At 50.2% G+C, this 20,985-nt stretch overlaps 3 protein-coding genes and 1 pseudogene across 6 annotated transcripts in view; 3 read left to right on the top strand and 1 right to left on the bottom strand.

Moving 5' to 3' along the window:
• Positions 1-20,985, bottom strand: part of LOC119843027 (zinc finger protein 850-like) — a 765,636-nt gene that overhangs the window by 711,615 nt on the left and 33,036 nt on the right. The gene's annotated exons all lie outside the window — the stretch shown is intronic.
• The window catches only part of LOC119842502 (zinc finger protein 251-like), a 503,489-nt gene that overhangs the window by 259,440 nt on the left and 223,064 nt on the right, over positions 1-20,985 (top strand). The window lies entirely within an intron of this gene.
• Positions 3,462-5,600, top strand: LOC122456623 (annotated as a pseudogene).
• Positions 9,140-20,985, top strand: part of LOC119842490 (zinc finger protein 239-like) — a 32,048-nt gene continuing 20,202 nt past the window's right edge. Inside the window, exons 1-2 of one of the 4 annotated variants that reach the window (XM_038370711.2) lie at positions 9,140-9,430; positions 9,998-10,066. In XM_038370711.2, coding sequence (XP_038226639.1) covers positions 10,043-10,066 — 24 coding nt within the window. In that variant the 5' untranslated portion in view covers positions 9,140-9,430; positions 9,998-10,042. The other 3 variants (XM_043496910.1, XM_043496909.1, XM_043496911.1) reach the window with 3 other exon arrangements.

Below are 20,985 nucleotides of genomic sequence, written 5' to 3' on the forward strand. Positions count from 1 at the left end.
TCATTCCCTCTGGGGCACCTGGCATTGGCCACGGTTGGAAAACAGGATATTGGGCTAGATGGACCTTTGATCTGACCCAGTATGGCCGTTCTTATGTTCTTACAAGGGTGGGAGAGGTAAGAGTGCTGCAGTGTATCACCCAGATGTCTCTGGCAGAGCCAGGAACAGACCCACATCTCCAGGGTCCCAGCCAAGTGCCCTTTCCACCAGGCCAGTGATCTCCTCACTCCAGCTGGCCCCTGAATCTGGCACTGGGGCTCTGTTAGACCCTGACTGTAGTGGTGACGGTCGTCACTGTCCCAGAGCTCTCTGCTGCTCACATTCTTTGCGTCTCTGTTCATGGAGCCTTTTCCAACAGGCCCAATTCAACATTTCCTGCCTAGCTCCTCCAGGCAGGGCTAGCGATTACAGACATTGGGCAAGATCCCCAGCTGGCGTCAATGGGGCCAGATTCCGTGCTGGTGTCAATGGGCTGTAGCTCCATTGGAGTCAATGGGGCCAGATCCCCGGCCATAGATGCCAACTTTCTCCAGGCATGGGGGTTGCTCAACCCCCTGCTTTGCCTCAGGTCCCGCCCCCACCCTTCTTCTTCCCCTTCCCCCAAGCCCCCACCCTCATCCTGCCTCTTCCCACCCTGCCTGTTTCCTGCCTCTACCCACCCAGTTCCACCCCCTCCCCTGAGCACACCCCATCCCCACTCCTCCCACTTCCTCCCAGAGCCTCCTACCTGTCATGAAACAACTGATCACAGTGGGCGGGAGACGCTGGGAGGGAGGGGGAGGAGTTGATCAGCAGGGCCGCTGGCGATGGGGGGTGCTTGAGGCGAGGGGGGAGCTGGCTGCCAGTGGGTGCTCAGCACCCACTAATTTTTTTCTGTGGGTGCCCATAGAGTCGGTGTCTATTCCCCCAGCTGGTGTCTGTTGGAGTCAATGGGCCAGATCCTGAGTTGGAGTCAATGGGCTGTAGCTCCATTGGAGTCATGGTGCCAGACGCCCCAGCTGATGTAAGTTTACCAGAGCTCCATTTCTGTCGATTAGGCCAGATCCTTAGCCGGTGTAAATCAGTGTTGCTTCACTGGAATTAATGCCAGTTTACATCAATTGATCTGGCCCAGTAATTTCTGCTCTGTAAAAATGTATTATTTGTTGCCAAGGTCAAAGTGACTGAATGGTTCAAGGTAATACAGTAATAAACATACCGACCTGATTCTCAGCTTGTTCACCCCTGTGTAAATCAGGAGTAACCCCACTGGAGTCACTGGGGCTGATTCCCTTCCATTTATACAGCGTAGCTTCTGCTGGCCCCACGTAACTATTTTCCAGCATAGTGACTCTCTGTCCAAAACTGCCCATGTCACCTGAAGCAAAGTCCCTGAAGTCTCCATCCCCTCTGTACCTTGGGGGTAACCATCACTCCCTGCCTCAGAGGGCGTGGCAAGGGTGAACTCATCAATGCATGAGAGATGTTCAGATACCACAGTAATGGGAACCAGAGAAGCACTGAGAGCCCCATCTATGACCAAAACCCAGGAGCCCTGATTCCCAGTTGCCGCCCCACCCCCTGCTCTAACCAACTAGATCCCACCCCCTCCTAGAGCCAGGAATAGAACCCAGGAGTTCTGGCTCCCAGCCCCCCTCGCTCTAACCCACTAGACCCCTACTCCCCTCCCAGTGCTCAGCCAGGGATAGAACCCAGGAATTCTGGCTCCTAGTCTGCATACAGAGGCAGAAGCCCCAGCTCTTGTGCCTTTCTGGGGCTGCATTCTGCTCAGCTGCCTCGTTATCTCAACACAGGGGATTAGCTCTCTCCTGGCAGGGTTGCCATGTCCCGAGCGAGCGCGATTAGAGGTGACCTGTGACTGGGAAGAAAGTCCACCCTCCTTGTTCTGTTGCACTTTGAGTTATTTTCCAGGCAACCAGGAGCCCCTTTGGGGGGAAGAGAACTGAACCCAGCAAGGTGGGAAATTGCCTGGTCCGCAGCCCCAAACCATATTCCAACTGCCCAGCACTGCTGAGGGCTCGGCCGGGCATCCAGCCTTATCTCCGCAGACGCTTCAAGGGCTGGGAACATAATGGGGATTTGATAAGCAGCCCTCAGAGGATCTGTACGGGCCAGGAGGGGCAGACAGCAGCTGGGCCTGAGCAGGTAGGAAGGAAGGAGGTGAGTGCTGGGGCCTTTCAGATGTAACAAGCAGGCACAATGCCAGCCAATATCAATGGGGGTTATCAGCGATTTGTAGGGGGGAACCTTGTGGGTCAGTGGATAGGGTACTAGACTGGGAAGCAGGACTCCTAGCGTCCTTCCCTGGTTTGGGGAGGGGAGTGTGGCCTAGTGGTTAGAGCAGGGGAGTTGGGAACCAGGACTCCTGAGTTCATCCCTGGTTTGGGAAAGGGAGTGGGGCCAAGCAGGTTAGAGCAGAGGGGCTGGGAGTCCTCTGTGTTATCATAGCTAGTCTGTCTATGCCTCAGTTTCTCCTCCATAAAATGAGGATAGTGGTCCCTCTTCTTGTAGGAGGGTTGTGGGGATTATTTAAAGTTGGCTAAGGGGGTTCAGATAGTCCAGCAATGGGGGAGGAGTGACTCAGAGACATGCCTATAAGTACAGTAGAAAGGACAATCCCATTTGGGGTGGAGGGACAGAGATTGGAAGTTATCTCTGGCAGACTCTTTTTCCAGAGCAGAGATTCTCCTAGAACAAGGGTGGGCAAACTTTTTGGCCCGAGGGCCACATATGGGTGGGGAAATTGCATGTGGGGCCATGAATGTAGGGCTGGGCAGGGGGTTGGAGTGCGGGAGGGAGTGCGGGATGCGGGAGGGGGTGTGGTGTGCAGGAAGGGGCTCAGAGCAAGGGGTTAGGGCATAGGAGGGGTGCATGGTGTACAAGGGGGCTCAGGGCAGGGGGTTGGGGTGCAGGAGGGGTGCAGAGTGTGGGAGGGGGCTCAGGGCAGGTGGTTGGGGTGCAGAAGGGGTGTGGCAGGGGGTTGGGGTGCAGGGTACAGGAAGGGTTTGGGGTGCGGGCTCCGGCCCAGCGCGGCTTACCTGGAGCGGCTCCGGGGTGGCAGCGGCATGCAGCAGGGCTAAGACAGACTCCCTGCCTGCCCTGTCCCCAGGCCATGCCGCTCCCAGAAGCTGCTGGCATCACATCCCTATGGCCCCTGAGGGAGTAGGGGCAAAGGGCTCTGCGCACTGCCCTCGCCTGCGGGTACCTCCCCCAAAGCTCCCATTGGCGGTGGTTCCCGTTCCTGGCCAATGGGAGCTGCGGGGGACGGTGCCTGCAGGTGAGGGGCAGTGCACAGAGCCCTCTGCCCCCGCTCCTCCAGGAGCCGCAGGCGTGGGACCCGCAGCACCATGGGGGTGGCAATCCCACGGGCCGCATCCAAAGCCCTGACTGGCTGGATCCGGCCTGCGGGGTGTAGTTTGCCCACCCCGTCCTAGAAGGATCCACTCCGGACAACAGCTTTCCCCCTGGTTGGTCACGGCAGATCCCATATTCCCCTTTGGCTGCTCACATCTTAGCCGTCCTCATGGGCTCTGATTCCTTGCTGGGTTATCCCAAGATGAACGTCTACAGAGAAAAAGGTAACTGCTCCAGCGTGGTTCCCAGGGCATCAAAGAACCAGACCCCTGTGGGTGCTAGTGTGACTTCATGGGGCACTACACACCAGTTAGCCACACGTTGAGATACCCCATCCTCCCATCCACTCCTGGGAAATGGAAGGTTCCCACTGGCCTTTGCTACCCTTTAGTGCCCATTATACAGTATAGCTGCCCCTTCCCCACCCCTCACCCTCTGCTGCCCCTAGTGCCCATTATACAGTATAGACGCCCTTTCCCATCCCTCACCCACTGCTGCCCCCAGTGTCCATTATACAGTATAGTCTCCCCTCCCTTCCCCTCTGCTGCCCCTAGTGCCCATTATATAGTATATCCACTCCTTCCCCACCCCATCCTCTGCTGCCCCTCGTGCCCATTTTTCAGGATAGCCACCCCTTCCCCACCCCATCCTCTGCTGCCCCTCGTGCCCATTTTTCAGGATAGCCACCCCTTCCCCACCCCATCCTCTGCTGCCCCTAGTGCCCATTATACAGTATAGCCACTCCTCCCTCTGTGCTGCCCCTAGTGCCCATTATACAGTATAGCCGCCCCTTCCCCACCCCTCCCTCTGTGCTGCCCCTAGTGCCCATTATACAATATAGCCGCCCCTTCCCCACCCCATCCTCTGCTGCCCCTAGTGCCCATTATACAGTATAGCCGCCCCTTCCCCACCCCTCACCCTCTGCTGCCCCTAGTGCCCATTATACAGTATAGCCGCCCCTTCCCCCTCACCCTCTGCTGCCCCTAGTACCCATTATACAGTATAGCCACCCCTTCCCCACCCCTCACCCTCTGCTGCCCCTAGTGCCCATTATACAGTATAGCCGCCCCTTCCCCCCTCACCCTCTGCTGCCCCTAGTACCCATTATACAGTATAGCCACCCCTTCCCCACCCCTCACCCTCTGCTGCCCCTAGTGCCCATTATACAGTATAGCCGCCCCTTCCCCACCCCTCACCCTCTGCTGCCCCTAGTGCCCATTATACAGTATAGCTGCCCCCTGCTACCTCTCACACTCTGAGATCTGGGGATACCAGTCCTTTCCCAAGTCTCTGACTGTACATTTTAAATTTTCTATTGAGAATCTCTGCCCAGGTCCCTCTGTCCTTTGGTATTTTCCATAGCCTGAGAAAGCAGAATGGAGAAGCTCTTGCCTGAGCAACTGCAATAGCATTTTCTGCTCCTATCTATAAGCTTAGGCTCTCGCCTGCTGGGTTGTCTCTCTCCACAGAGGATGTCGCTCTGGACTCAGATACAGCTCATCCCAATCTGGCCCTTTCCAAGGACCGAAGAAGTGTGACAGCAACAAAGACAGAACTGGCTCTGGCCAACAACCCAGGGAGATTCAACGTTTACTTGTGCGTGCTGGGCTCCGATGGCTATGAGTTGGGGATGCATTACTGGGATGTGGAGGTGGCCGGCACAGGGGGCTGGGCTCTGGGCATCACCAGGGAGTCTGTCAGCGGGAAGAGATGGTTCAATTTCAGCCCCAAGCAAGGCACGTGGACCATCTAGCTCTGCAGGGGCCAGTACAGGGAAGTCACTGCAGAATGGAGCCCGCTGGACCTGCCAAGATCAGAGTGTATCTGGACTATGAAGGAGGGGTTGTGTGCTTCTATGATGCTGACACCATGGCCCCCCTCCATGCCTTCACTGCCCTCTTTACGGGGAAGATCTACCCATTCTTCTGGGTCTGGACTGTAGGGACCTCCCTTAGACTGTGTCCCCCAAACCCTCCAATAACTGAGGACACAGTCTAGAGGCTGCTGCCATTTCTGACCACATTTCGTCTCAGCCAGAGATTGAAGCATGAACACCGTGATGCGTCTGGATTTTAGCCCATGAGGCAGCATCTCCCTTAAATACCTCTGCGCTGCCTGCCACGCTGCCCCTTGTGCATGGGAAATGCTCCCTAATAAAACCCAAGCAGCTGCTACCTTCTCCTCCTCCAGGTCCCTCCTTAATTGTCACCTCTTTCATGATGCCTCCAGAGTTCCAGCCTGTTGATCAGGGCTAGACAAGTGATCTGCTGTGAATATGACTCTTCCTCATCTTTCCTATCCTGCTCTACCTTTACCTCCAATTGAAAAGAAATACATCCTGTGTAGCTAGCTGAGATGGTCCAATTCTTTTCTGTACTGTGAGAGAAATGAGAATTCTGATTTAGCATATGTAGTAATTGTTTTGTGTTAGAGGGAATTAATATAGATGTCAGTGCAGCTCTCTCCTTCTAGGTGTATAGGGTATAAACTGATGATGAATATACTGAGGCTGGAAATTAGAAGGAGCTTTCTAATGTAGCCTTTTATTCTATTTAACGTGAATTTTGTACTGTAGTATTACAGCACCATTGGTTTGGTTCTGGCGGCTACAGTTTCAAGCTTAACGGTGTGAAAGTCACCTCTGCTACTTGCTTTAGAGTTAGAGTCTTTAGGAACACATAAAGATCAAGTGCAGTGACCACACAGACATTCACAAGAACAAGGTCTTGTCTGTTTTACAAGTTTTATTCAAGTTATGATTACCCAAGCATACAGAAATTCTATACAGACCTATGCACAAGTTACAAATATAGTTATACTCACATCCTCCTAGATAGTGTTAGGGTCTGTTGTCTCTCATGACTTGATCATTAGTAGAGGGATGGTTCCTGCTGGGGTTTACCATAGGAAACCCTATTTTCTATAGGCTGTGTAAGTTCCCTTTGTTCTCATTAGCATTGACACACAACCTGTATCCTGTGGTTAAGACATGTCAGAAACAAATGCGTCTTTACAGTATTGTTATGATCTAATATTAATCTTCTGGGTAATTTTTCACAATATTACCACTTGGTACCTCTTTTCCCATAACCTTAGGGCATTGGATTATTTCTCGCTCATTGGCTTATGTCATCATTTCTTGTCTTCAAGGCCCAAAATAGCTAAGCTGAAATCTTGTAGGTGTCAGCCTACAGGTTCTTGCATTTCAGCTTGTCTTACTTATGTCTAATACATAATTCTTTTAAATACTAATCAGTCTTATACTTTTATAATCCTACAAATTAACTCTAATTAATATACAATGAATATATATAATATAACACATTGATTAATGGTAACATCACACAATAAATGAAAAATAAACTAAAATCATTGGCTACACTAACCATCAGCAGAGTGAGGTTCTGGATCAGTCTCCCAACAGGAATCATGGGGGCAAACAACCTATTTGAGGATGAATTGTGAAAAGTTCGTGAACAGGATAATATATGGGGTTGCCTGCAAATGCGATAGCACGGACCGGACTCCATCACCCAGGAGGTCCCTTCCAGTCCTGTGTTCCTAGGTGAAAAGAAACAAAGACAAACCATGAGCTTTAACACATTGGGTGCCTCTCTAATTTTCTTGCTTGAAGCAAGGATGTGACAGCCTATCACAGGATAATTTCCAGAGTGTTGAGACGATATGTGTATGGGTGAGAGCAGAGCTGCTGGGTAGGCCGCTAGCTGTTTTTAAGAAACTACTTACACCTATAATGGATGCTGATGCAAATGGGAGGCTAGAAGTCCCTGTCTTTTCCTATTTTTATCTTTTGAGAGAACATGGCATGTGGTTGCAAAGGCAGATTTTCCAGGGAACTGTCACCCCTGAGCATAGTGACCTCAGGTGCTCACCTCGATGAGGATTGGACCATGGTGACTGCATGCAGGGGGTATATGGACTTGATTGGTCCCAAAGGTGATGCTATAAGGTGGAGTAAGTGAAAGTCACCTCCTAGACCCCTAAGACAAGGCGGGAGGCCTGTGTGCTTTCTTGGTCCACCAGCTATATCAGAAGGACGCAACCCTCTGATTTCCCCTGGCAGGCCTCGTAGGTGGTGAAGTTTCTGGTCTTTGGCTATGCCAGTCTGACCAATCTGCTATTATCTAAGATCCCACTATCGGAGTCAAGCGTAACCAGGTTCTCCATTAGCTGCTTCCAGACACTGCAGTCACAGCCCTGCAAAGCATGACACAAAGATCCCAAGACCATGAAGCAGAAAACATTCAAACCTTTTTCTAATCTTAGGTATCTGATTTTTCTTTTATTTATGGAATGTTTCCATTTTCTTAACTTCTGGTGCGAGTGTGCGTGTGTGTGTTTGTATGCACCTATGAGTGTGTACATCTTTAAAGGTCCACATTGGGAAATGGGCCAGTATTGATTCCCTAAACTAGTGGTTCTCAAACTTTAGCAACCTGAGGACCCCCATTTTGATTTAAAAAAAAATTCACAGACCCCCCCAACCCTCTGCTCAGCCCCAAGCCCCACCCCCACTCCACTCCTTCCCACAAGGCCCCACCCCCACCCCTCCTCTTCCCACCCCACTCCAACCCTGCCCCCCCCAGTGCCCCTTTGCTACTCCTCCCCCTCCCTCCCAGTGCCCCCCACCTCCTGGACACTGCTGAATAGCTGTTCCCGTGTGCAGGAGGCACTGGGAGCAAGGGGGAGGAATTGATCAGCAGGGTCCGCAGACCCCCTGGAATACCCCAGGGGTCTGCAGACCCCAGTTTGAGAAACACTGCCCTAAATGCATCCGATGAAGTGAGCTGTAGCTCACGAAAGCTTCTGCTCTAATAAATTTGTTAGTCTCTAAGGTGCCACAAGTACTCCTTTTCTTTCTCCTTACAGTGTGTATGATAAAACCCATTGTTTCACGTTCTCTGTGTGTGTATATAAATCTCCCCACTGTATTTTCCACCAAATGCATCCGGTGAAGTGAACTGTAGCTCACGAAAGCTTATGCTCAAATAAATTTGTTAGGTTTCAGAGTAGCAGCTGTGTTAGTCTGTATTCGCAAAAAGAAAAGGAGGACTTGTGGCACCTTAGAGACTAACAAATTTATTAGAGCATAAGCTTTCGTGAGCTACAGCTCACTTCATTGGATGCATGAACCTTTAATTACTGTGTAGATGTTCGGGCTCAGGCTGGCGGGACCCCAGGATGTGGGAGGGTCAAAAGTCTGCTCCACAATTAAACAGCCCTGTAGCCTGACCCCCATGATGTAGACATAAAGTCACTGTGATGGGGGAAAGAAAAAGGGATCGCGGTTAAAGTTGCACCCTAGGCTGCCACTCCGAAAGGGTGCCCCTGCATTGCCACTCTCCCCCTCCATCTCCTTATTGCTCACCCCTCCCCTTCCGCCCACGCACAGAGGGGGAAGCCCTCGCTGGGGCCCGATCCTGCTCCCCTCCAAGCCCTTTCGCTGCGTTTCCTGCACCACAGCCTCTCCCCGCCACAAGCCCCTGGGGCAGGTCCCGGCTGGGGGTGCGGGTGGGAGCAGAGCGAGGCCAGGGGCTTCGCGGCTGCAGCTGCCACCGCCCGGCCCCGCCGCAGGCGCACGCTGAGCCCGGGCGCTGAGCGCTCAGCCTGCGAGCGGCAGCCAGAGAGATCGATTCCGTCCGGCGCGAATCGCCGCCCGCCGCAGTGCGGGCGGGTGAACAGCTCGGCGCTCCCCTTGTCAGGCTTGGCCAGGCGGGGGGCGCGTGGCGGAGCGGCCGCTGCAGCCCCGTCCCCCCGCCCGGGGAGACTCCCTCGCGCGCGGAGCCGAGAGCTGTTCCCGAGCCCGCTCCTGCGCCAGCCGGGCCCGGGCTGAGCGGCCCCCTCGGGGCGGTGCCACAGCGGCGCCCTTTGCGCTTCCTGGCTCAGACCCACCCTGCCAGCGTGAGCCGGGAGCCCGGGCTGAGCCGCTGCTGCTCCCCAGCGGGCTCCGTGCGGGGAGAGCCCTTCCCTCGGGGCCCGGCCGGGGGGACTTTCTGCGGGGGCTGCAACCAGCCGCGGGCTCTGCCGACACCAGCCCCCGAGCCGGAGCTTGCAGGTGAGGGGGGAGACCCGCGGATGGGCGCAAAGCGCTGGGAGCGCTCCGGGTGACAAAGCTCCGGCGAAGGGCGCAGGGGATCAGTCTCGGCTGCCTCTGCCCCAGGGCAGGGCTCTGGGCTGAGCCTGACCCACCGCGCAGGGACTGAGGGGTGAATGTGGGTGAAGCCCTTTGAAAGTTCCGAATGGGAAGAGCTAAGGAAAGGCGGGGGAGGGCTGGTTTAGTGGCTTCCAGTAGAAACCAGGCACCCCCAAAAATTCGGAGGCAAAATGTCCCCCAAAGGTGGGAATCCCCTGCGCGGCTTTCAGGTGCACATAGATGCCATTTGCGCATTCAGCTGGGGGATGGGGGTGCATGGAAATAATAGTGGGAGCAAATGCAAAGGGTGATCCAGGACAACAGGGCAATGGAAATGACTGAGGGTTTCCCAGCAGGGCAGAATCCAGAGTGTCTGTGCATGGCCTGGGGGGGATCAGGGTGCGAAATGAACTAAAGCCCCTTCTGAAACTTCTCCCCAGCCCTTTGCACCCTGACAGGCTGCAGAGTAACAACCGCCTTTTGCTCCAGATTCACTCCAGATTGTCACATCGCCTCAGGGGCCGGGCAAGGGAAATGGCTGCAGTGGACCCAGCTCAGGTAGTGGATTATCAGGGGGGTTGTATGGGTGGTAGGGGGGCTTTGACTGAATGTGCAGTGGGGAGGGGAGGGAGCAGGACATACAGGGGGGAGACCAGTAAATGGAATTCCTGCTGGAAGCCTTTAATGTCAGGAGATGTGCCTGAATATCACCAGCTTTTAAGCAATAAAATACCCCCCCACACACACTTCAGTCGCCTGTCCCCACTCTCCTCCCCAGCATGCATCTCCCCATCCTTCCCCCCCATACACATATCCAGCATCCTCCTCAGTGTGCTGCCAATGCCTTAACCAGTGTGCCTCTGTGGCACTCTACCTCAAGGTAGCCCCCTTGCACCCCCATATTCACCGCTGTAATACGAGTATGATATGTTTTGTACAAAGTATGCCTTGTAAGGTATCATTTTAAAAGCCTTAATCTGTTGAACATTAATATCCTGTTGGATTATATGTGCTAGCATTGTATGTGAGGTATTGCCATATGTGTAACTGAAATATGTTGTGAGGTTGGGATCACCCATAATCAGCCTTTCAGTTACAACAAAGGAGTAGCCATCAATACCCAGGAGGTTAATCACTCATCAACACATAATTCCATAGCCCAGAGAAGGCACATACACCGTAGGGAAGACTAATCCACATTACAGCAAATATATTTCCAGCAAGCTGGAAGAAAGTATAAAAGAGATGCACTGACATCATCACTTGACTCCTTCCCCCCCATCCCCATCTCAACACCTGGAAGCATGGCTGAAAGACAAAGGCTTTGAACTGAGGAAGTTTGGCCCCAGGCTGGCAGGCTAGACCCAGCCAATGTACTGAGGACCTGTAACCTGCTTTTACCATCTGTCAAAGTGAGAAAAGCTGTTTGATACAATTCTTGCTTAGACTAAAAGTTTAGGATTTAGAATGCATGTTTACTTTTTATTTTCTTAAGTTAACTATATCTGACCGTTGTGCCTACTACTTATAATCACTTACAACCTTTCTGTAGTTAACAGACTTATTTTAATGTTTTATCCTTACCATTGTGTTAGTCTAAAATTCTTGGGAAATCTCAGATTACAAAAGCTGGTGCATTTCCACTTTCTTTGATAAAGTGGCGAACTCGGTAATGAACTTACACTGACCAGGCTTCTGACCAGTGCAAGACAGTACAGTTGTTGTACTTAAAGTACTGCACAGGATCTTTTCAGAGGGAATAAGGCTAAACACCACGTTTATTGGTAATACATGTATCAATCAACACTGTATCATATGCATCCGATATATATTACACTCATGCACTCACATACACACACAAATACTCCGTCTTGTTGTTGTTACTAACTAGTTGCTCCCCTTAACTTCACTGGCCAGATGAGTTAGATGGGGGAGGGCTGGAGCCAGGCTTCTGCCAATCCGAATCGATGCTCAGATGTTGACAAGACAAAACCCAGGGTCCTCTGCAAGACACCTCACGTTTATAGAAAATCTCATGCAAATCTATACCAGATTCAAAATCTGTATCTGTGTCCGTTGGTCCTTTGTGCTGCTTCCTTCTGGGTGTTGTTCCAATGCTGTTCAAAGAGAGTGTTTTCCAAAGAAGCTGCTTGCTTCTAACCCCCAAGGCCACCAATATGTCAGCTCTTCTTTAGTGAGCCCACTTGACAAGTTTTATTGTTCTTGGGTCTGGCTTCCAACACCTCTCCAACTGTTGCAGCTGTCTGGAGGTACTTGCCTTCAGATCTTGTTCTACACCTAGTAAAAAGACATATTTTTAACGTAATACCAAGGCTTAATACAAAGTTTTCTATATAAGGATCTGTCAGGGTTCCCTCCCCATTCTGAACTTTAGGGTACAGATGTGGGGACCTGCATGAAATGCCCCCATTCTAATTTCACAGAGGTGCTTCTTTTACCTTTATTTCTTTCTAATAAAGTTCTGGGTTTTTTTTAAGAATCTGATATTTTTTTTTTTTTTAGTGTTCTAAGAAAAACAAGGCTGGTCTGTGCTCATCTTGTTTATTCTCAAGCCTCCCCAGGAAAGGGGGGTGTAAGGCTTGGGAGGATATTTTGGGGGAATAAGACTCCAAGTGGTCCTTTCCCTGATTCTTTGTTAAATCACTTGATGGTGGCAGCATTTACCTAATCCAAGGTACAAGGGAGAATTTGTCACTTGGGGAAGTTTTAACCTAAGCTGGTAGAAATAAGCTTAGGGGGTCTTTCATGCGGGTCCCCACATCTGTACCCTAAACTTCAGAGTGGGGAGGGAACCCTGACAGGATCTGATACAAAGTTGTATGAAAATAAAGGCATAATACAAAGTCATATGAAAGTTATGTGAAGATGCTTAATGCAGAGATTTATCTACACAGTTGGGGATGCAAGACTGCGGAGCTGGGGGAATTGGCTGGAGTCTCTCTATTGATGGTTCATGAGAGGCTGGGAGATTATTCATGCAACACAGTTGACTATGTCCCTGACTGTGGATGTCGGTGTAAGTGCAGTGCCTGTCAGATGTTTGTAGCTTGACATCAGTATCACAGAGTGAGAGGCGGTCCAGGTTGGTGGAACAGAGGGCTCATCAGTCACACAGTCCAGCATGTACCCTAGGGACCTTGTCACAGCCTCTCAAATTACGCCTGCCACGTCCCCAGCACCCTCCTCAGTCTGCTACTAGAGAAATTCTCCAGCCTCCGTTTTATCTGCCTCACCTCTATTTCAGAACAGACAAGAGCTGCTCCACCCTATGCTGCTGATTTTAAGCATGCTCAGTACTGAGATAGGGTGAAAAATTCAGCTAATTGGCAGAAAGTCCATAATTTCTAAGATGGTGCCCTGGCAGAGAGAGAGAGAGAGAGAGAGTGTGTGTGTGTGTGTGTGTGTGTGGACAGAATCACACCTCTGAGGTAAAGAGTCATAGTGAGCTTGTGCAAAATTAGTAGCTACTGAGCATGTGTAGTATGGGGTGAGGAAGCAGGTCTGTTAGCTGATCAGCAGGCTGGTTACAGCTCACTCATATCAGTTAAAACTTGTTCTAAACATCAGAGCTGTCAATCACAGCTCTGAAATAGTGGTTAATACTGAGCATCTGCGAATGAGATAATTGCTTCTAAGACTAGAAGGTTATATTGGAAGAGAGCCAGCATGCAGGAACATTTGGATTAGAAAGAAAGAGAGAGTCAGTCGGGAAAAGTGGGACAAATTAGAGGCCAGCCAAGGAAGCCAAAGAAGAGCTACTGGAAACATATTAGAAAAGGTGCTGCAGAGACAGAGGAAGAAAACCAGAACGGAGCAAAACTGATTGACCAGGGGCTGAACAGCAATAGCGATTTAAAGAAAAATACCAAAGGGTTTATAAAGCAATAACAGTGATTTAAAGGGTTACTAACGGATTTATAAAGTAAGACTGCTATTCTTTTCATTATAGTAGAGTATAAGCATAAAATTGTGTTACTGACTGCAATTTTACTATGTAAACTTTGAAGCAATTTAAGAACTGCTGTCAGCAATTTGTTACAAACTGGCCATTTGTAGCAAAGTGCTTCGTTTAGAATAATTTAAACTGTATGCTATTGCAGTTTCAATGCTTTGTAATTTGTATTAATGGATTTGTGTTTATTTTCTATTTCTAGATTAGATTGTAGTAGGGATTATTAGTTTAATAAAAAGATACTTTGTTGTTTGGGAAAGCATATGGCCTGTGTCAGTTGCTTTTTCTGAAGGTTATATCTGTGTCCTTTAGTGTTTTCCTTAACAACCCTGGAAATGTATACCTTCGGGAGGACAGATTAAGGGACCAATAGGCAGGTTATTTACCTAGGGGCGCACACAACCTATTTTGGGGTATAGAATACCAGGGTTGGAAGGGCCTCAGGAGATCATCTAGTCCAATCCCCTGCTCAAAGCAGGACCAATTCCCAGTTTTTGTCCCAGATCCCAAATGGCCCCCTCAAGGATTGAACTCACAACCCTGGGTTTACAGGCCAATGCTCAAACCACTGAGCTATTCCACCTGCTGCCTGTTCCCTCTCTTCCCCAGTGTGTCTCTGAACCTCTACACCCGCAGCACCTTCCTCAGCTTGCTACCCATCTCCCCCCACAAGTAAATCCCCCTGCATCCTCTTCATTTTGCCTCCCATATAATAGAATATCAGGGTTGGAAGGGACCTTAGGAGGTCATCTAGTCCAACTCCCTACTCAAAGCAGGACCAATCCCCAAATAAATCATCCCAGCCAGGGCTTTGTCAAGCCTGACCTTAAAAACCTCTAAGGAAGGAGATTCCGCCATCTCCCTAGGTAACCCATTCCAGTGCTTCACCACCCTCCTAGTGAAAAAGTTTTTCCTAATATCCAACCTAAACCTCCCACACTGCACCTTGAGACCATTGCTCCTTGTTCGGTCATCTGGTGCCACTGAGAACAATCTAGATCCATCCTCTTTGGAACCCCCTTTCAGGTAGTTGAAAGCAGCTATCAAATCCCCCCTCATTCTTCTCTTCTGCAGACTAAATAATCCCTGTTCCCTCAGCCTCTCCTAGCAAGTCATGTGCTCCAGCCCTCTAGTCATTTTTGTTGCCCTCCCTTGGACTCTTTCCAACTTTTCCACATCCTTCTTGTAGTGTGGGGCCCAAAACTGGACACAGTACTCCAGATGAGGCCTCACCAATGCCGAATAGAGGGGAATGATCACGTTCTGCTGGCAATGCCCCATCTTATACAGCCCAAAATACCATTGGCCTTCTTGGCAACAAGGGCACACTGTTGACTCATATCCAGCTCCTCGTCCACTGTAACCACTAGGTCCTTTTCTGCAGAACTGCTGCCAAGCCACTCGGTCCCTAGTCTGTAGCAATGCATGGGATTCTTCCTTCCTAAGTGCAGGACTCTGCACTTGTCCTTGTTGAACCTCATCAGATTTCTTTTGGTCCAGTCCTCTAATTTGTCTAGGTTCCTCTGTATCCTATCCCTACCCTCCAGCATATTTACCACTCCTCCCTGTCTCCTGCTGATTATCCCTCCCCTGCACACGCGCACGCACACACACACACCCCTGGGGCCTCTTCCAGCTACCTCCTGCCAGTCCCCCACAACACACACATCCCTGTGCACCATCAAGGCTCAGTCTGCCTCCCCACCTCCCACTCATCCCCCATGCATCTTCCTGTCCAATCCTTGGTCTGCCCCCACCCCTTCAAAAACACACTCCCCTGTGACCTCCTTTGTCTGCCTCCTGCCCCTGCTCAGTAGCCCAGACCACCAAGGGGTCCTACTCTTCTGTAATGGCCTCAGTGCCTCCAAGAACAAGTGTCTGGGCTCCAGCCGTGAGCTCTGCCCAGCGAGTCCAAAGGAGCCAGACTCCTGGGCAGAAACTGCTCACTGCAGGGCCCAAGGCACTTCAGCCAGGATTTGCAGTGACACCCGGCAGCCTTTTCCAAACAGAGCAGGGTTTATTAGCCCGCTGGGACCCAGCACGGGGAAACCCGCGAGGTTAGCAGAGAGAAGCAAAGGTTAAGCCATAGCCCATCCTGGCCAAGCCAGTGCAGTCAGCCAGCCAGCCAAGCTGTGATGCATACCATTACTGGCTCTGTTTCTTTGGGTGTGGCTATGCAGCAACTAGACACCTGCAGTTGGCCCATGCCAGCTGACTTGGGCTCATGGGCCTTGGGCTGTTGAGCAGTTTCATTGCTGTGTAGACATCTGGGCTTGAGCCTGGGCTCTAGGACCCTGTGAGGTGGGAGAGTCCCAGAGCTGGGGCTCCATCCTGATCCCGGAAAGCTACACTGCAATGAAACCGACCCTTAGGCATACCCCCGTGAGCTTAAATCGGCTGGCACAGGCGAGTAATGGGTTTCTGTTTGCTGCGTAGACATACTCTCCGTCAATCCAAGGTGAGAGCTCTGTCTCTCCAGAAGGCAGCGCCTAACCCGGCCACCTAACACCTTTCCCCTTTGTTCTCTAGCTGGGGCCTCGGCTCAGCTTCCCATCCCGCCATGGGGGGAAATCTCCTTCCTCTGGGTCGTTGGTTGCCAGGGGTGAGTGTCCCAGCCCCGGGGGCTCCCACTGTCTTTTTGGATTCTCCATTAATCTGCAAAAAGAAAAGGAGTACTTGTGGCACCTTAGAGACTAACAAATTTATTTGAGCATAAGCTTTCATGAGCTACAGCTCACTTCATTGGATACATTAATCTGGGGGTTGGTTTCCAGCCAGCCCTTTAGTGATCAGTCATTCCACCCTAGACAGTGAGGTGGAACCCCCCCTCTGGCCCCGTATGTCTTCTCTGCTGCTCCAGGAGCAGTGTTAACCCTCCTGCACCCACTGGGTAGCAATGTAAAGCAGAGAGGGAAACTGAGGCACACACTGGGGAGTCATGAAAATATACAGAAAATTCCCAGTTGGTCATACCTCCCCCAATTTGCATCCCTCTGTGTCCTCATGAGCCTGCCCCCGTCCCCCTGTGACCCTGCACAGTCCTTGGTTAAGCTCCTCTCCCCACACACACATCCACCAACACCCTTTTCATTCTATCCCATATATCTTCCTTTTCTCCCCTCAGACTGACTCCCTGTTGTCCCCCGCATCCCTCCTCAGTGTACCAGCCCCAGCATGCATTACTAAGGACCCTCCTCTGCATTCTGCCCCTCCACACATGTCCCCTGTGACCTTCCCAGTCTGCCCAGCTCACCCCCACACGCTCCATCCACCTGCTTCTTCCTGTCCCCACCTCTAGCACCACACATTCCCATTGTTTCTCATAACTATGTACACAGTCTGCCAACCCCAGAGCCCCAACCATGTTTCCCCAAGAAAGCCTGGTTTCAGCCTCCCTGAAAACAATGGGAGCTGGTGGCCACCTTCACTAGGTGCAGCCTCTCTTCCACATGCCAAACAGTGGGGAAATGGCAGCCATCTTGAGTAAGGTCAACTTGGCATCAGGCTCTCCTCTCCCACAAAAGCAATGGCAGAGGGTAACCATGTCAAACAAGGGAAAATGTGCAATTTCACTATCAGGAATGGTGAGATCATGGGAAACGTCAATTCCCAGCTAAATATTATGAGACCTGCGATAAAATCACTTGAGTTGTGGTTTCACCACAGTAACAGCGTGTTTTTAATCTAATCTTTCAGAAATTTCCCCCTCCCCATCCTCCCTGTGATGAGTTGCTGCCCTTTAAGATGCCACCTGATGTGCTCAGCTACCACTGTTCTGCCAGCCTGGGCTCCTTTTTTACCTATCTTGCTGAGCCAGGCTCTTAAGCCTCCTCCAGCACACACACAAGCAGGGCCACACCCAACTGCAGAATGACACAGACACTGAGATCAGTTCTGGGAAGACTCAGTTTAAGGGACTTGCCCCAGCACTCAGTTGTCCACCTTCCTTGGAGCGCAGACCCAAAGATATATTATGAAATTGCCTCCTCCCTCAGGGTGGAGGAAGGTATGCACAGCCTCTCCTCCCCCCACCCCAAATTATGAATTGCACAAACTGGGTTATATTATAAACAAGAAATAAGTGTGTTAACTATAAAAGGTAGATTTTAAGTGGTTTTAAGCACGAGCACCTACTGGTGCTGGGGAAAGTTGGCGCCTATGTTCCTAACTTTATATACAGAAATGATACATGTATACAAATTGGATAATCACATTCAGTAAATCATAACCTTTCCAATGATATCTTACATGAGCCATCTTGCAAATACATCTCAGTTATGTTATATCCATATCATAAGCATATTTTCATAAAGAATAGGGAGTGTAATGTCACACTCCCCAAGGACTGTTTCTGCTGTCTGTGGCCAAGGGGGATGTTCCCAGCTCTTTCTGAGATTTAGCTGGTGGGACTCTGGCTGGTTCTGAGTGGGGGATTCTTGTTGTTGATACAGATGCCCGTGACCTTCAAGGAGGTGGCTGTGTATTTCTCTGAGGGAGAATGAACAATGCTGGACCTGGGTCAGAGAGCCCTGTACAGGGACGTCATGCAGGAGAATTACAGGAATGTGACCTTGCTGGGTAAGAATTCCTGTGCCCTCAGTCTAAGATGCCCAGGTTGGCATTTGCTCATGGTTCTTCCCTGATCCCTTAGATTTCAGGGGGCTCAATCACAGGCTCAGCAGGGTTAGAAAGGTGTAAAGAGTTTGCACAGTGACGCACTACCAGAGTCATAAAATCCCCCAGTATGTGGAGATCCTTGAATCCCCTTCTGCCCTCCCCAAAGAATCTCCAAGAACACTTTCCCATCCCTTAGGTGTATACAAGGGCATCCACCTACCCAGCACATCCGGCACAGCTGTTTCAGAACAATGGTAAAACTCTGATCTCATTTAGTTTCTGTTCCTGGAGCAGGTTTTCCAATTCCCAAGACCAGCGTGATCTCCTAGCTGGACTGAGGGAAAGAGCCGTGGGTGCATGATCTCCAGGGATCCCAGGCTAGAGAGATCCAAGAAACATCCCCAGAGGTGAGAAATTATTTAAATGGAGGTGAAATTCATCCCTCATTGACTTAAAGTGCTGGGATTCCCACGCAGGCCCCTTAGAATCATAGAATATTAGGGCTGGAAGAGACCTCAGGAGGTCATCTAGTCCAATCCCCTGCTCAAAGCAGGACCAACACCAACTAAATCATCCCATCCAGGGCTTTGTCAAGCCTGACCTTAAAAACCTCTAAGGATGGAGATTCCACCACCTCCCTAAGTAACCCATTCCAGTGCTTCACCACCTTCCTAGTGAAAAAGTTTTTCCTAATATCCAACCTAACCTCCCCACTGAGACCACTACTCTTTGTTCTGTCATCTGCTATCACTGGAACAGTCTAGATCCATCCTCTTTGGAACCCCCTTTCAGGTAGTCAGTCCCCTTGAGCTCCTCCAGTTTTAACTCATTGCCCCTAGGTCAGGACTGTGCCCTGCAGGTGTCGTGTCCTCCTGGCAGACATAATTCATAGCTTTCCACACACCCTGACTAACATCTGACAATATCTCCCTGCCACTTGTGTTCAGATGGGATGTGGAGGCAGAATTGGGTGTTCTCCTTCCAGGTGTGTGAGTGCTCAGTGATCTGTAGCCAGAGACCTTTCCTTAGTGGTACCTGTCAGTTTGCCGTGCTTGTACTTGTGTATTTAGGCAAAGGAATAAAAGGTGGAGTCACCCCAGCACCCTCACAGCTCCTTTTTGCCACCAGTGTCTGGTAGTCAGAGCTCTCCCTCTGCTGTTGTTCATGGGTTCTCTTCCTTCTTCCTAGGAAACTTTATCCGATGAAGTGAGCTGTAGCTCACGAAAGCTTATGCTCAAATAAATTTGTTAGTCTCTAAGGCGCCACAAGTACTCCTTTTCTTTTTGCGAATACAGACTAACACAGCTGCTACTCTGAAACCTGCCTTTATTTTTTCTGTAAATAGTTCTGGTAGCATATTGTGTACCCATGTTTTTCACACTGGAGATTTGATTATTTCTTCATTTATAAAGTTTTTGTTCTTGTTTTCCTCTGGGACTCTTTTACCTGGTATCAGAGGGGCGTGGTTATGCCAAAGTTTCCTAGAGTTCAGCACTGTCTCACTTGCAGGGTGTCTAATGCACTGAATGACCCTCACACTCGTTGTTTATTTTGCCTTGGTGAGGGGCACATGAGAGACAAGTGCTCTATTTTTAGATCTTTCAAGAAAAGAGCACAAAAATCTAGGGACATAAGTTTAAAAGTTTATCTTATGTAGCGTGCTGTGCATCCCTTCTCAGACCTCAGTCATCTGGAGTCCAGTACTTTGTCCTGGGCCAGGAGTTCTCCTATGGATCTTTCTGATTTAATTGTTCCTCTTCTCCCACCATGTCTTGTAAGAGCTGTAAGTCAGTCTCCAGGCAAGACTTGACTTATAAATCAAAGAGCTCTTCTTCTTCTTCAGAACTGGACTCTGGGAACTGAAAAGCCTCAGAAGAGTCCTCATCGGAACTGTCAGGTACCAAGGTTGGAGCGCAAGCTGCTCACCGGTACCAGCAATGAATCTGGACAGGAAATCCAGCCATTGACTCAGTGACCACTGCATGTGTCCTTGAGAATGGCTCTGACAATTTATTAGAGGAGTGAATTTCAGTACTACCATAACTGTAATTGGTAGTCACGACACCTGATGCTCATGCAATGTCATGAGATTTGCTCTGTCTCTGAGTGCAGGAGTCCCCTTGGCTGCATCAAGACCCCTCTCTGACTACTCAGAGGAAACAGCCTTTATTACAGCGGAAGCTGCCCTCAGCACTGGCTAGAACGTCTGTAGGATCAATACCATCAGCCATGGTGTCCTTTGTACCTTTGAAGCCTCCAGTACTGGTTTCTTATACACAGATGGTTCCGATAGGACTCAAGCCATCAGTACCGACATTTACACCTACTGCCAAGAGGCACAGCTCCAGAGGCTGTACTCGCACCACTGGTGGCAACTGACTGCCCATATTCATTATCAGATTCAGAAGAAGAACCCTATACTTCTTATTCTAGAGGGAGATCTAGATTCTCTCCATTACATTCTTCAGTGACAAAACAAAGCATTTGATGGAGATGATACCACAATGGTAGATCTAGACATAGATCTTCATGATCTTGCAGATGAACCCCATGTCATATGGGTACATGCAATAGCTGAACCCATGCAGCATCCCTCCAGCCTCTAAGCTGGCTTCTCCAGACTGTTTTCAAAGAAGTTTTGTGTGGGCGGAAGTTGAGTTAGGGGTAAGACTCACATTATAACTCAAGCTAGCTGTGCTGTGAAGACACGCTCTGTCAGTAAGATTTGTGAAAGGAATAACTAGTCTTTTTTCTCAAGTTACAGTGCCAACAACCCTTAAATTAGAGTTTAGTATTGTCTCCTCCAGGAATCCTCCCTTTGAGCTGATGGCTTTTTGTCCTCTTCAGTACTTACCCTAGGGTGGCCACTCATGTGCTCCAGGAATAC

This window comes from Dermochelys coriacea, chromosome 14 (genome assembly GCF_009764565.3).
Source record: "Dermochelys coriacea isolate rDerCor1 chromosome 14, rDerCor1.pri.v4, whole genome shotgun sequence".
Lineage (NCBI taxonomy): Eukaryota > Metazoa > Chordata > Testudines > Dermochelyidae > Dermochelys > Dermochelys coriacea.